The 15,693-nt window shown below is 46.3% G+C and overlaps 2 protein-coding genes across 2 annotated transcripts in view; one reads left to right on the top strand and one right to left on the bottom strand.

Moving 5' to 3' along the window:
• Prp38 (pre-mRNA processing factor 38) overlaps positions 1–9,071 on the bottom strand; it is a 52,592-nt gene extending 43,521 nt beyond the window's left edge. Inside the window, exons 1-3 of the mRNA XM_037431943.2 lie at positions 8,903–9,071; positions 8,676–8,835; positions 6,867–6,988 (exon numbers count right to left, since the gene is read on the bottom strand). Coding sequence (XP_037287840.2) covers positions 6,867–6,988; positions 8,676–8,835; positions 8,903–9,032 — 412 coding nt within the window. The 5' untranslated portion in view covers positions 9,033–9,071. The remainder of the gene's footprint in view (positions 1–6,866; positions 6,989–8,675; positions 8,836–8,902) is intronic.
• Positions 9,072–9,770: 699 nt separating this feature from the next.
• LOC142784543 (uncharacterized) lies at positions 9,771–15,234 on the top strand. The gene is made up of 3 exons (XM_075882983.1): positions 9,771–10,027; positions 11,477–11,570; positions 12,493–15,234. Exons 1-3 carry the CDS (start codon positions 9,875–9,877, stop codon positions 13,626–13,628), a joined length of 1,383 nt encoding a protein of 460 aa, XP_075739098.1. The 5' UTR covers positions 9,771–9,874; the 3' UTR covers positions 13,629–15,234.
• The last annotated feature ends 459 nt before the right edge of the window (positions 15,235–15,693 follow it).

Here is a 15,693-nt window from a genome sequence, read left to right as displayed (position 1 = left end):
CTAGTGTGCCCTGAATAACGCTAACAGCCCCTTCCTAATCTTAAAACTCTTTTCCGCAGGGCACCTGTGTACTGAGGTTAAAGCGGCTTGAGCAGCATTCTCTGCTCAAGTTAGAACCAAAGACAAAAAATTTTCTATCTACTACAGCCCCCCTCCCCTCTCCCACCTTTTCTTTCACCAGGGGGTTGAGGTTCATCTTACGGTGCATTTTACGGTTAGGGAATTGTGGTTTTCATAAAATTTGCCCTGCATAATAAAAGCAACCCCAACTTGGCTTCAATTTTTCGAGAAAAAAGGTGCTTCCATTACGCGAGTAAATATGGTTTGTTTGAAAACTGCACCTTTTTTTTTTTTTACCATTTCGCTTGCTTGGCCATGTTGCACGATTACGTGGAGTATTTTCTTGACGTATTTCTTGAAGTTTTTTTTTCTCCACTTGCTTTTTATATACATCCAGTCGTGAATGCTGGCTGGTTTCGTCCTTTAACTTCTGGATTTAACAAAACTGATGACTGCCTGGCTTATAATGTCTCAAAGGGTGACTGCTACATTACTCCTTTATTTATTGCTCCTCGTGGTGCGATTACACCTGTAAACTTGCACAATTTATGCCTCTGCGGCAGCGTTTCTTATTTTTGGGAGTCAAAATAGCTGTTCTGATCTCGGTGATGAGACGGGCAATTGCTATAGGTTTCTCACTTGTTTTACCTTTCTGGACATGTGCACTGACCCACAAAGTTTGCTTGTGCCATGGAAGCTTGCAGCGGTTGCTCTGCTGTAAGTGAGTAGTGCGACAATTTCCCAGAATGCCGCTGAACTGCCACATCAGAATCTAATTCATTGAATGCGAGCTCATCATATGAGGAGCTACATTCGAATTAAGATTCTGATGTTGATGAACAAGCGACATATCAAAAGTGTATGCAGTGAGGCAAGGCTGACTGGACTAAAGGTGACTTTTCTCCCTCCATGTTTCCATTTGACAACCCTTTGAGCACTTATTTTCCCAGGTCTGTGAACACCTATTTGCAATCACCATTTTCCAAGTTGTATACGCTTGTTTTTAGAACTTACGCAACAACACAAACAACATTTTGTCACTTTGTAGTCACCCTTAACAAATTATAATTTTTTTGAAAACATATTTATCTAAATAACTTAAATAAGCGACAAAAACGGCAACACTGGATGATTACATTCAGTCAATTCCACCCTCAAATTGTTGAAGAAAAATGTTAGAAAGTTCTCATGTACTGTCCATGTCAGCTTTTTGAGAACTATCTAACATACAGCATGACAGTTAAAGCTATTTCCACAACTCTTTTCTTTTTTCCTCATTTCGACTAAATACTCACTGTGTAGTCAGTCACGATCACAAACACTAATTAGTGCTTTTTTTATGTCCTCCGCAATTCAAATGAAGTGGCACTTTGGTAACAAGATAAGAATTTCAAAAGCTATATTATTCTGTGCAGAAAGCATTTTGAAGTTTTGTCAGCAGAAACTAATAAAAAAGCAGAAAGCACACAGGACTGACAACAGACATTAACATTAATAGAACTCTCTCTGTTTGCAAACAGTGTAACATGACTGCGAAAACCGCGCCCACCATTCCCTCCATCGGGGCAGGGGCTGGTTGGCAAGAAAGTTCCACCGACGGGATTTTTCTGCATAGAAGGGCTGCGTGTATCTGCATTCCTCAGACAGAAATTTCGGCGAATTCTTGCTTTTCTACAGACACTAAAGCGAAGGGTCACTGCACGATTCTGTAAGGTTAACTTGCGCCGATTTGCTCGTCGTAGATGAAACCCATTAAAAACAATCTTTTCCTCTTTGAAAGCAAACGTTCTGCGTGTTGACAGTAACGCATGCTTTGAATTTTCGCTGCGAAATCTGCACTGCAGTTCTAAACGAGGCACAGCATTGGCAGCAGCATGGTTTAGAGTTGCCGTGGGAGAGGTTATGAACAAGATTCTCACTCTCAGAGCAAAATTCTGATCGAAAGTGAATGGGGCAAAAAGGAAAAAAACAACAACACAAAAAGCACTCTTTGTCGTGCGTTCAGCTGACGTTAACACATCCTCACTAAAATCAAAGTGAAGTTGTTCGTGTGTTCCTCATAGGCCACCGAAAATTCATGCTATTTTAAACTCAGTAACCTAATTATATACGTAACCTTTCGAGCAGTTACATCACTGAATCTGATGCCTACAACGTATTTGCATATTTACATTGCTCCTTTAAGACTTGACATACAAACATGTAGTGCGCATCATCACTTCATAAATATCAGGTCGTAGAGGTACGAAGTATACAGGGTGTCCCACATAACTTAAGGGGGGACGCGGCCCTTGAAAACAGAAAAATCGCGAAAAAGTCGGTTTTTGAAAAACCACATTTTTGGGTTGTATGTCTCATAAACTACCTATTCTGTAATTATCAGCACCTAATTCAACCGCAAAGCGCAAGAAAAAATACTATTTTCGAGGCCGCTGCGGCGTCCAAAACAGGCGCAAATGCGCGCCATTCCCGGACCATGCGGTCGTCCCGCGCCATCATGGTGTTGTTTTGACCGTGAATTCTTTCTCTCTCGTTCGCCGCCTTGCAAAATGGTGTCGGCAGCGCAGTTGATACGCTATTGGCGTTTTCCCGCGATGCGATGCGGAGCGCTGATTGGCTAGAGCAGCGTATTCATATCTCGCGGGAGAAAGCGTGCCCGCCATTGGCTGCTGTGCAGCAGCGGGGGGCGGTCGCTCCTCTCGATGGCGCGTCCAGCGCGCTCGCTTCGTTGTTGCTCTCTGCTCCGTCCGCCTCGACAGACGTCTGCTTACGAGCCGCTCTTCGCCTAGTGCTATCTTTTCGATCATTTTCTCTCGTTTTTTTTTTTTTTCTTTTTGCACTAGTTCTGTGCCTTTCGTCTTAGTTGTTGCGGGCGATGCCGGCAACGAAGCCGAAGTCAGTGCGGAAGTCCGGTGCGCGGAAACGCGCTATGCGGCTTGTACGATCATCGAAATTCCGCTATTCTGCTGCGGGTGCCGACTGCGTAGACGCTTGCAGCGACGGAACTGTGTTGTCGGCTGTCGCCAGTCGAGAATCCGACACATCGAGTGTGGCTGGAGCCGCAAATGCATCGAGTGTTTCCGAGATCGCCGGGCTCGACACGTGCTCCGAATCGATGCCATCCAGTGTGACACCGAGTGCTTCTGATATCGCCAGACCCAGCACTTCGCCTGAATCGGTGCCATCGAGCGTGACACCAAGTGCTTCTGATATCGCCGGACCCAGCACTTCGTCTGAATCGGTGCCGCCATCGAGGGTGAGTGGACCGTCGCTTCCTCTGCGGACGCGTTTCCTAACGAAGGAAGAAATCGATGCGAATGCGAAACGTCGTGCCGTCGTTCGCGCTGAACTCGAGTCTATGCTGGCGACGCAGAAGAAATTTCAACTGATGCAGCCGGCTCTTGCACCTGCAGTGACAAGTGAGGGCGAACAATTTTCGCTCGTTCAAATGAACATCTTTAACGTCGTGCTCAGCCGCACAGTGTGCAAAGAATGTTTGAAAGGTGCTATGACTGTCCGAGAGAGCACCAAGCTTGGACTTGCAACAAAACTTGAAGTCGTGTGCGCCTCTTGTGGCACCGCCGATAAATTATGGACACCACCCTGCAAAAAGGACACGCAGGCCTTCGATGTAAATGTCCGCGCCATAATGGCTATAAAGCAAATAGGCAAGGGGCAAACAGCTCTTAATGACTTTTGGGCTGCCATGAACGTCTCTTACAGAGGTCTTCACCACAAGACGTTTCAAAAGCACTTGAAAGAGACGTTCAGGAAGCCAGAGGCCACCGCTTTGGAGAAGTTTTATGCTGATTCTGCCACAGCAGTGATCAAAACATATAAAGAAATGGACCCCAGCTTCTGCAAGGACATCACCGTAGTGTACGATGGCACATGGCATAAGCGGGGTCACACATCACACATCGGAGTGGGATCGGTAATTGACTTCTTTACAGGTCTCATCTTGGATGCTGTAGTTCTTTCAAACCACTGCCTTGGATGCCAAACAGGGCCCAAACCTGGAGATGCAGCATACGAAAGCTGGCAGAAGCACCACATTTGCCAGAAAAACACAAACGCGAAATCGGGAAGCATGGAAGTGGAGGCAGGCTTGACTCTCTTTGGGCGGTCTGTATCCAAGCATGGCTTGCGGTACACCACTCTTGTGCCCGACGGAGACAGCCGTACCTTCGCTGCCCTGACAGAAGAGAATGTGTACGGGCTAGTGCCAATTGTAAAAGAAGAATGTCTGAACCATGTTCAGAAAAGGATTGGAAGTGCTCTTCGAAACATTGTGCAGAAAAGTGATAAGCCACTGAGTGGGAAGGGGAAGCTGACTAAAGCCCTCATTGAAAAGCTGACAGGATATCATGGTTGGGCCCTGAGAAACAATTCAACTGACCTAACAGCCATGCAGCGTGCAGTGATGGCAACATATCACCACGTCACATCGACTGACCAGGACCCTCACCATGAACTTTGCCCAGAGGGGGCTCAATCGTGGTGCCGCCATAGAGCTGCAGAGGCAAAGCGTGAGCCACAGCCAAAACATAAACACAGCCTACCGGACTATGTCGCTGCAGCTATGCTGCCCATCTACGAAAGACTGTCACAAAAGTCACTTCTTCAGCGCTGCCTGGGAGCGAAGACGCAAAATGCATCAGAATCATTCCACTCCATTCTGTGGTCTCTGATGCCGAAGGAACAACACTCATCCTTGATCGCGGTAGAAACAGCACTGCATGAAGCAGTGCTGTGCTACAATGCCGGCTGCTGCAAAGCAACCCAAGTGATATCGGACTCCATTGGACTTCAACCAGGTCATCTGGCCATCCAGCGAGCTCGTGAAAAAGACGCTTTACGCCTAAAAAAGAATTCTAAAAGACACCAAGAGAAGATGGAGGCCAGGCAAAAGAAGAAAAGAGTGAGCCAGGACACTTCTAGCTACTGTGCTGGAGCTTTTTGAAGAAAACACGTGTTTTGAACTTTCTCGGCCTGTTTTTTCAGAACAGATTTTTTTACTAGTTGTGGTGCTGAGGAAAGCAAGAACTCGAAAACCGTTCATTAGATTTGTGTGCCGTTTTTTTTATTCTGTTCCTGAATCACCTTGCAAGGGCGTAACAAGCTCCTTTTTTTGAAAATCGGTGCTGTTAATTTATAATAATTAATTTTTGATGAATCTAGTCATTACTGGTTACATCAAATTCAAAGTTGCGTGAACATTTTTGAGGGGGGAAATTTAAAAAAAAACGGCTTTGTAGCGCCCTGGGATAGCTATCAAGGAATGACCACAATGAATTTCAGCTTTCTACTATGTCCTGGGATTTCTCACGACTCTTCCTCAGGCACCCATGTGAAGCACCCAGTTAAACCTCAATAACTCTGGAACTAAGAAACACAGCTTGTGAAACTTAGCAGTTGTGCTAGTTTTATTGTAGTGAACAACCCCTCAAAGTTCATCCAGATATCTTAAAAAATAAAAAAGTTCGGTCTCCAGGGTAGCCTCCCCCCTTAAGCAAAGAATTTGAAAATGAAAGACACTTCAGTGGCAGATAGAACCAAACGCATACTACGCGCACTAGTCTGTAGGTACTCAGGAAAATTTTTTTTTCTCTGCATACTAATTATTTCCTAATTATTATTGCCTATTTTTTGTTTGTGGGCTGGAAACCCAAATATATACGCTGAGATATAGAGCACTTTCACAAACCACCGACGAAATTGTTTCCTGTACGAGACGTCTAGTGCTGTTATTTTTTCTGCGATTTAAAGAAAGCCTACAGCAGTACTACAGCAGTGCGCTCGCGGTCCGTCACACGGCTTCTTTTCACATTTCGTGGGCTCTTTTTATTGGGTTTGCGTACCCCTAGCGCAAAGCGTATCTGCAACTTCGGCAATGGTAAACATCCTTATAATTCATGCGTGGTTGTATCTTTTAGCCCAGAGATTATGCGATTCTTCCTCTGCACACAGTGCAAACGCTAAGATGTACCCACTCGCAGATGATCGCGTCAAATCCATTTTGTGCCTTGACCAAAACGTCAAACCGAGAAGTTCTGTCGACAACCGGTTTTTGCCACCAACCCACAGCCAGTGCCAATATTTTCGCAAACAAGACTCATCCTTATTCACACTGCACACACCACGCACAGTTTTCCCAGTTTCACCATACGTAACGGTGAACCAATATTGGTGATCCTTTTCAACGCACACTACATGCCACAATCAACACTGCACATTTTCGAAGACAATGCCGATGTTTATTGTGTAGGCAGACATGTGTGTTCACTTCTTCAAGGTAAGCAGCCAGCGTAGCAAACATTTCACCAGACAGTTTACCACATGGCTAGAAGTTCTCTGACGTGTACTACAGCTAATATCGCCACTGTAACGAGAAATTTGTCAGTATCACCCTGGTTTTTGGTGCTCGAGCGCACGAGCTCACGCGGGCATGGAAAAACGGCCCCCTGGCAGTCGAGCTTGCGCGCAGTCGATGAAGGTCATGTTTCTAATACTGCCTCGGTCTGCTTTCTGAAGGCTTCAGTCAACCCTTAGCCCTGAGCATACAAGTTTAGGCTTTAAAAAAGAAAAAAAAACTTGCACCAAACTCCACATGACTGTACCGCGCTGAGCCACCAGCAGGGTTGTTTTGGCAACCTCATATTTGCACGTGCGCTAGTGATGTCACGCTGTGACGTACCTCGGTAGAGGTCTATTGCTAATGTTATTTTGCGAATGCCACTTTGGCTACTGACATGACATTTGTCGAGTGACAGGGGTATTACACACGCACACAATGATTCACTCACCACCGTCCCGATTTTGACGCCGGAGCTTGCGGTAGTCGTTGTACAAGGGCTCCAGGTACTTGTAGCAGTCTAGTGAGCTGCCCACAAGACGCATGTAGTTGGCACCTAGGGCCCGCACATATCTGGGAAAGCATTTACAGAATGAACGCACTGTACAATGTAAAAAAAGAAATACACCGAGTCAGAAAAACGTTAAGCTGAGCCAATTGGTACTTCTTATGATAAAAGAAGACAGCGTTGCCAGGTCAAAAAGTCAAAAGCACCAAGTTGAGAAAACTTGCCAAAATGAGCCAACGGTAATAAAAGTAGTCAAAAGCACGACCTACTGTACTCCTTACCTGACCAGATAGCCCTTCTCCAGTGCCCACATCTTGTTTGTACCTTCTGCCGCTAGAGCCATAATATACGAGCGACCTGGCACTAGTCAGCACCTGTTTGCCGACGTCATCTTCAGCGTTTGTGGTCATATTTCGGCCAACAGAGCACTCACAGTGTGTAATTATCATGCACAAATAAATAATTTGTAAATAAATATACTAGAAGTCATTCAGAAATTGTTTGCAATTAAATGGATGCGACACCATACAGGCTGTTGTACATTATGTAAGTTTACCGGTTCACACGTTTGTCAACTAGTGTGCAATAATAAATACCTAAAAAAAAACTGCACTGAACAGGTTACTTGACCAGTCATGTAAGTGAAGAAATAGTCAAATATATGCCAGCAGTTGATCATAGAATGACAACATTCTTACTCCAGTGCCGTCCAAACAGTCGTAGAGTAGCAGATCAACAGGTAGCGCCACTAACGGTGAGCGGTTGAACGAGAGCGGGGACACGCTCCCATAGGAACACCACCATTTGGGCAGGTCAGGAGTACAGTAGGTCGTGGTTAAAAGTAGCCATGCATGTGTTAAAAATATGAGATTTCTTATTTAACTGACTAAATATGCTAGCATTTCAGCAAGAAATCACCTGAATACTGCATGTAAACACCAAACGTGAGAATGGCTGAGATTCAAGCCTACACTAGTGACCTATCAATCCAGGATGTTGAAGTTTGCTACAGTGTTAAAAAATGCCATTCTTTTCACATATTTTTCACAATGCTTCTTACAAGGCCTAAGAATAACACCAGCATTGGCAAGGCATGAGTGTATTTTATGCAGTATCCAGTCTATATATTACACATTGCAGGTGAATCAGACGAAGAAAGTCTCCGATATTTTGAAAAACAATTATAAAAGAAATTTCCATGCTCCAACACGTCAACAACATGCATGCACCCTAGTTATATGATGTACGTAATGTCACCCCTTTCAGAAGTATTCAAGAAGCATTTAAGATGCCAGAATACCCCCTGTTCTGAAATATAAGTACTGATATTTGACTACTTAGTTACGTGACGCCTGGCGTCGACAGTTGTGTCGTTGCTATGCTCAGTAATTCTCTGGCACCGCTACAGTGCATCCGAACTTTCTAGTTCATAATGTTGCGTAAACTAGCGTCACCTACGGCTAGTGTTGCAACATGTTGCCAGGTGAGCTGCCCAAGTGCTGCGATGGCATTGACAAGGTTCGGATCATAGTACGGTAATCACAACGTTCATGCAGCGAGCGCTTGCACAGTCTGTACTACACAACGAAGACATTGCATGCCGATCTGACGGACATTTACAACCCGACGGTTTAGCGCGCACCCAGTAAGTGGTTAGCCTAGATCGGGTCACGTCTTCACGAGCATTCTCACAAACACAAAATCGCTTTCGCGGCAATGATACTCGAAGACACCGCGCCGGATCAGCCTTACTTGAACTCATCCTGACGGATGAACTCGACAACGATGTCCTTCTCCGGTTGGATCTGCAGCATCTTGAGCAGCAGGCAAAGGAACGGTGCCGGCTTAACGTTCCCTCCGTAAACACCGCCGATGTAGCGTAACTCCATCGCCTTGTCGACCAGCAATTCGGCTGCAAAACGCCGGGAGCACGAGTTGCAGTGCAACGCGCCGGGGTGAACAAAAACCAAGAAGCTTACCTGTAAGCGCGAAGCATTCTTCTTTCCAGTATCGAGAATCGTAGATGCGCGATCTGATGATTTTTTCGACTAAATATTGCGGGTTCGTGCCGCGCACCGAGTGCGCATCTTTTACCGTGCGGTTCGCCATTTTGTTTGGCGTGCGTTGTGTTTCAGAGATTGTCCGCTACTCTATCAGTGCGCAAATATCGCTAGCGATGTAAATGATGGCGATGACCGTCTTTCTTGTAGTGTTCCTCATACACTTTCGGTTGCCGGAGCACTCGCAAGCATTGGCCTTGCAGATTCACGCAATTGCTAGTCCGCTGCATGAATTACGAGCGTACACTGAAAAGCTGTTGCTTGCTGTAAAATGTGGCAGGTATACTGAGACGACCATGTTTTAACGTGTCAAAATCATTGGCCACGCCTTGCAATTGGAAAAGACAGCGTATTGAAAAAGTCGAACATTTGAACGCTAACATATTGAAAAAGTACACAAAGGGCAACCACAGGGTTGCACTTAAAAATCATTAGATAAAACAAGAAGGCACTGCGATGATCGCGATGCTCCCTGATTAAAATTGTGAGCGCATCGCTCTACGCATGCGTTCAATATTTGCGCGAGTATGTTTCTAAGGTTGCAGTTCGGTCTTACTATGAAATTTTGTTGTTTTTATCACGACCTACTGTACTCCTGACCTGCCCAGCTGGTGGTGATCTACGGAGCTGCCTGCGCGGCTGCGCCGGCTCGGACTCCGAACTTCGCCGCCTAGGGGAGCTCGAGTTACCCCAGCTGTAGAGTGCCTCGATGCGCGCGCCCCCGCTTAGAGTGGTGTCAGCTTTTGCAAGGGCAGATGCCGCCGCCTCAGCTTCGGCGCCAGCGCGACCGCCATTTTGGCGCCTCCGGCCGGTAGTTCGTGCTTGGCGTGTGAGGTGTTGTTGGGCAGTGTTCATTCCCTTACAGTTTTATGCACCCATCTCCGCATCACCATGCCCGGCTGCTGCGTGCCGCAGTGCTCGAATCACTCGAGAAACGGATGGAAGTTGTACCGGTTTCCAAGAGACCCAAAAAGAAGGCTTCTTTGGACCGTTAAAATCAAACGAGACAAGTGGCAACCGACTAATACGTCGCACGTATGCAGCGTAAGTAAACATTTTTTTTTTAGTGCGTCGTATTCTGACTGGTCAGCATTATTTAGGGCGCCGTTGTTTTTTATTTAGGTGCGCAATGTAAACGCAGGACAGCCAAACGTCGTGCAGGGTACTGTGCGGCGTGCTCGTGTTAAAAGATCACGCTTTAAGAAAATGCGTCAAGTACGGGGGCTTCGGAAGCCCCCGTGTCGATAACATTTCATGCTGGTTCAAGGGCCTCGAGTGTGCTACTACATTCATAGGAATTGCGACTAGTTTCAGTGCCCTTGCACGGGAAAGTGTTGCCTTGGCAGCAGCGTTGTGAAATCCTTCCCACCCCCTACCCGAGGCTGTTAATTTCGTGCACTGCGCTTCGCAGCTATTTTGCTCGCGAGACCGGCTGCCGCTGTCGTGACCGTCCGCCTCGCAGCCCGAAGACAGACTTCGTGAAATTGCCGTACTCGCTCGCCAACTCGCCCCGACAGCGTACGCGTCGACCGGGTGCTGGCGGAGTTGAGCTGAACGAAAAGTAGGCAAGAGATGGGGACGCAGGAGGTGTAGTTAAACAGATGAGAATTTAGAAAGTGGAGGAGGGAGAAAATTATATGCAAGGGCAGAAAACGGGGAGTGAGTTCAGGCCGCGTGCCGGCGAGCGAGTACGGAAATCTGACGGCGTCTGACTGCTGCCGAACTTCAAGAGTACGGCACGTAGAGTTCACGTAATTCACATAAGAGGAAATTGGACGTGAAATGCGCGCATATGGCCTCGCAGGGAATTAACATAGGCTCGGGTGCGTGGTAGGGGGATTTCACAACGCTTACGAGGCCTGCCCATGTTTATTCGTGCACGCGTTGGCACTGATCGGTCGAAATTTGAACGCCTCTTGTGAAATCAAGCCGTTTGAACATAAACATGCTGTTCCTGCGAAAAACTCGTAATATTACGAGGCCGGACTTCTGCCCGTCTTGTGTGTATCGTCGTATGTATACTTGGGAATCAGGAACACTTCAGTGACGAACAAAACAAGCGCTGTTACGGAGTGTTGTCATTTTTACCTGACAAATAAATTCGATTGCATTGGGAACTTGGAGGCTTGGGTACAAAGCTTTCGATAGAACGAAATCTGTAACGCTCGCTATAAAATCAGACCTGGTCCTTTGTCGGCACAATAGACTAATATTTTATTCACATGAATTCAGGAATCCTTACAGATTTTCAGTGCGAAAATTGAAAGGGTTATTATAACAGCAGGCTGGGTCTATGATCGCGCTCACTGAAGTGGCTTACGTGAAAGCGCGCGTGAGCTCAATTAGTTTCCTTCTTTTTGTGCTTCAAAGTTGCTGCTAGTTCCTGCTGCGAATCATACTGAATGCATACATGAAATCTTGTTTATTGACAGTGACAGACATTCGTTTTTCTTCTGCCAGTGTGTTAATTTCCAATTCTGGTTTTATTTGCAGGCTCACTTTGAAGAGAACAACTATGAGCAACATCGTGCGGATGGCTGGAAGAAGTTGAAACCAAATGCCGTCCCAACTTTGTTCACATTCAAACGTAAGATTGAACTTTTTTCTTGCATTACATAAAGCAGCACCAGTTGCAAGTACTCTATGTACCCGGGATTTCTACGAAGCTAACACCAAATAGGTCCTCATATGCTGCGTCCACATTAGTGCATAAATTCTGGAAATGCAGTCACGGACAAAGCTAGGAAATGCGAACACAAAAATGTGAACCAGACCACGCAAAATCGAAAAATACTGCTAATATTAGACGGTCAAATAATGGCACGCTATTAGTGCGTTTGGAAAGCTACATTTCCCAACTTTGTTTTTGTGATTACGTTGCATCACTTTGACTTGCATGTAAAAAAAATTGCGGTACTTGAGTGTTGTGGTTTATATTTCTTGTTTGCATTTTTTGGTCATGACTGTATATACGTCTGGATTTCAGTGTTTACAGGCATGACCCACTGCACAACAGTTTTCCGCTACTTAGCACACGGTCGTGTACTGCTAGGATGTCAGGTGCAGTGGCTATGTTATTTACAAAGGGGGAAAACGGAAACCATTATGTATACGAGATCCACGATGCACGAGCCCCCACTACAGTGCGCCTCATTACCTGCGTTGCGTTGGCGTGTTAAGCCCTACAATCAAATAATCAATAAACTGCATAGGGAGCGAATGTCAGTTGAGCCCTCCACAACGGCGCACACGTGTAGCTCTGGCATATGAAGCTCCAATTTGAATTAGAGCCATTTATTGTGGGGAGAAATTTTGAGCACAATTTAATTATGGTATTTTAAGACCTTCCCCTATCCCTTGTGGAAAGGGCGGGGGAAGGACAAGTGTCTTCCTCACGTCAATAACTAAGCCGGTATCTGCTGCATGTGTTACATTTGTAAAATTAACAAGCTAGACATGAACTGGCATTGCTTGAATATGTTCATGAATACATACATTTCTGCTTGCAGCACTGCCTAAGGAACGAAAGCCACCAAAAGAAAGAACTGTGCCTGCACACTCCAGCAACGAGACCAACAAATCTCCTCCTGGTCTGCGTCAATATCCAGCTGCAGTTAAAACTACCCTAGAGACCCCACAAAACCACGCCGTTCCTGAATCTACACGGCAAGGAACATCGTGTTATGGGCACGACACCATGGAAGTTGACGACGCCGTTGTTGAACTGTCAGCGAACACTAGTGATGCAGATTCAAGAGAAGTTAATGCAGCGGCTGGTGAGACATCAAATTCTACTGCAGAATCAGCAGAACTGAAGAAGAAGCTTGCTGACCTTACAAGAAAGTACTCTGAACTTCAGCAACATCATGACACAGCCAAGAACACCATTAGTGGTCTCAAGAAAAAAGTGCAAAAACACGAGACTGAGGCAACAAATATTTCGCAAAATATGAAATTTCTCAACGACGATCAAGTACGCGCTCTCTCAAGGAGCAGCAGCTTGGGGAACTCTTGGTCTCCGCACACTGTCAAGCAAGGCCTTCAAATTAAGTTTGCTTGTGGAACAACCGGATATGAAACTTTGAGAAAAATGGGATATCCTCTCCCATCCAAAAGAACGCTCGCACGGAGGATTCAAAATTTGAAGTTTCTCCCAGGCGTTCTTCACGAAGTGATAGACGTTATGAAATGCAAAGCCGAGACCATGGAGGATGTAGAAAAGGACTGCGTCCTTTTTTTGGATGAAATGGAGATAGTGCCGGGGTTTGAGCTAGATCGGGCTGAAGACGCACTTCTCGGAGGAATAACTCTTCCTCCGAAGCCTGAAGAGCCTGCGGTTCATGCTCTGGTATTTATGTTGGGCGGACTTAACCAGCGATGGAAGCAGGTGATTGCATATGAATTTACCGGAAGAAACATCGATGGCGGCTTGCTGAAAAACTATGTGTTGGAACTAGTACAGCTGTGCAGTCAAATATATCTGAGAGTTCACGCAATCACATGTGACATGGGCTCGGCAAACCGCGCAATGTGGAGGGAATTCGCCTTTTCCAGTCACAGAGATTCTTCCACGGTGTGCTCCATACCTCATCCGTGCATGGACGGGAAGGAACTTTTTTCATTGCTGATCCGGCTCACGTCTTGAAGAACCTCAGAGGCCAGCTCTTGAGCTCAGAAGTTTTCACGTTGAGTGAGGCCACAGTTGCCAAACATGGCCTGCCTTCTTCACAAGTCAACTTGGAATATGTTCAGGCTGTGCTCGAAGAAGATTCTAAAAGAGAACTGAAGGTAGCCCCAAACTTATCCGAAATGCACACCAGCGCAGGCCACTTCACCAAAATGAAGGTTGGTGTCGCTGTACAACTTTTTCGGGAAGCTCCCCCAGCTATCAGATTCCTTATAAAGGAAGGAGTTCTTAAACAGGAAGCAGAAACAACAGCTTGGTTCATGGAGCTGATTTCAAAATGGTATGCACTGATGTCTTCGCAGCATCCAACACTGGCCCTGAGTCGGAGAAGTAGGGCTAAGTACTCCGAAGCCCTAGATACATTACACACAGCAATAGAAACCATCAGAACTATGAAAATGGGTGCCACATCCCATTGGAAACCGTCGCAAGCAGGTGTACTCATATCAACTACAGTTGTACTTCGCCTCCAAGACGTTCTTTTAGGAGACGAAGGCTATGAGTTTTTTCTTACGAGCAGGCTCCTGCAGGACTGCTTAGAGAACCTCTTTTCTGTGGTGCGGCTTATGAAGCCGGTTCCCAATGCCTACGATCTCAAGTGCGCTCTGAGACTGGTGAGCGTAAGCCAATTTTTGCATACACCGAGGACGACCAGCTACGAGCTTGATGACAGGGAGTACCTGGTGGACCTGCTATCCCAGGGGAAGGAAGCCTGCGTCGAGAAGGAAGCTCAAGAAATCGATGATTCAGAGATTTTGTTCATCGAAGGATTGTCGTCCACAGAATGCAGTATTCTCTTTTACCTAGGAGGATTTATTTTGAAGGGAATTTTGACATCTGTGAAGTGCGCAAAATGCAAAGATGCTCTCCTTGGAACTGCCAACGACGAGCATGCTTCGCTGACAGCACTGAAAGAGTACGTTTCAGATGGAGGCAACCTCATCTACCCCAGCAAGGGAGTTATGAAAGCCTTGATAGACTATGAGGAGCATTTTGCTGCCATAAACTCTTGGTGCACGGACAAAGTAGTCACGATGAAGTCGCCGCTTCGTTCACTCACCGCATACCTAAACAAGGTGCACCGCCGCAGCTTGTGTGTATGCGCGGAGCACGAGGACAGTATATACCGACTGCTCACAGAGAGGTACGCAAGAATAAGGCTGCGCATTCACCTTCGGCAGGTTCCAGTCGGGAGTTGCAATGGACATGCAAGCAAAACATGTGCCGGCGTCAACCTCTCATGAGAAATGGACACGCCAAGATAAGATGTATGCTTAAAAGGTTTCGGCTCACGTGGGCACGCTTTTGACTCTTGCATTTTTTATTTTTAAACATTTCATTTCGTACTGCATTTGGTTTGTCTTGTATCTGACTTTGATTTTCACTAGTGGGACAACGCAGCATTAAGGCGCACAAATAAATGGCCTGTTCACTGAAATCGTGGGTGTCGTTTCATAAAGGTACACTGGTAAAGCATGTTACTCTCGGGTATGCTGCCTGCACAGTGCATGAAATGGTGAGGCAGGGGAAGGTGGTACCGAATGTCAGATAATGTGTGTGTGTGTGTGTGTGCGTGTGTGTGTGTTATATATACACACACACGCAAGTATATAAAGTACAGCGATTCCTGCCTTTGCTATTCGGCTGATTCACAAAGACCCAAATATTGCATTCCTTTCAGCAAGCGTAGTAATAAAAGTTCATGCGCCCTTCCGTCTTAACGACGACAACGGTTTAACGCGAATCTTTCTGGTGTGGGAGTTCGTGGCTCATTTCATTCAGTCTATGTCAGCCCCTGGCGCATTGTACAAGCACAGGCCACCAGTTTGTATGACGTGCGTTGTTCCATTTAACAATTAGGCAACAACAGCACTAAGAGGTGTCCAAGTTGCACCAAAAAAAAAAGCTCGCCAACGAGTACTTCTTTCCTACCATACGCGAGCACCGCAAGCGGTAATGCGCTTCGCATGCTGCCCCACTACCGCAGGAGCCGTAATGGCGGCCGTCGTAGCAGACGACGCGG

Source organism: Rhipicephalus microplus, unplaced genomic scaffold (assembly GCF_043290135.1).
Source record: "Rhipicephalus microplus isolate Deutch F79 unplaced genomic scaffold, USDA_Rmic scaffold_14, whole genome shotgun sequence".
NCBI lineage: Eukaryota > Metazoa > Arthropoda > Arachnida > Ixodida > Ixodidae > Rhipicephalus > Rhipicephalus microplus.
Note: the sequence above shows the minus strand (reverse complement) of the source record. Positions and strands in the feature narration are given on the sequence as shown.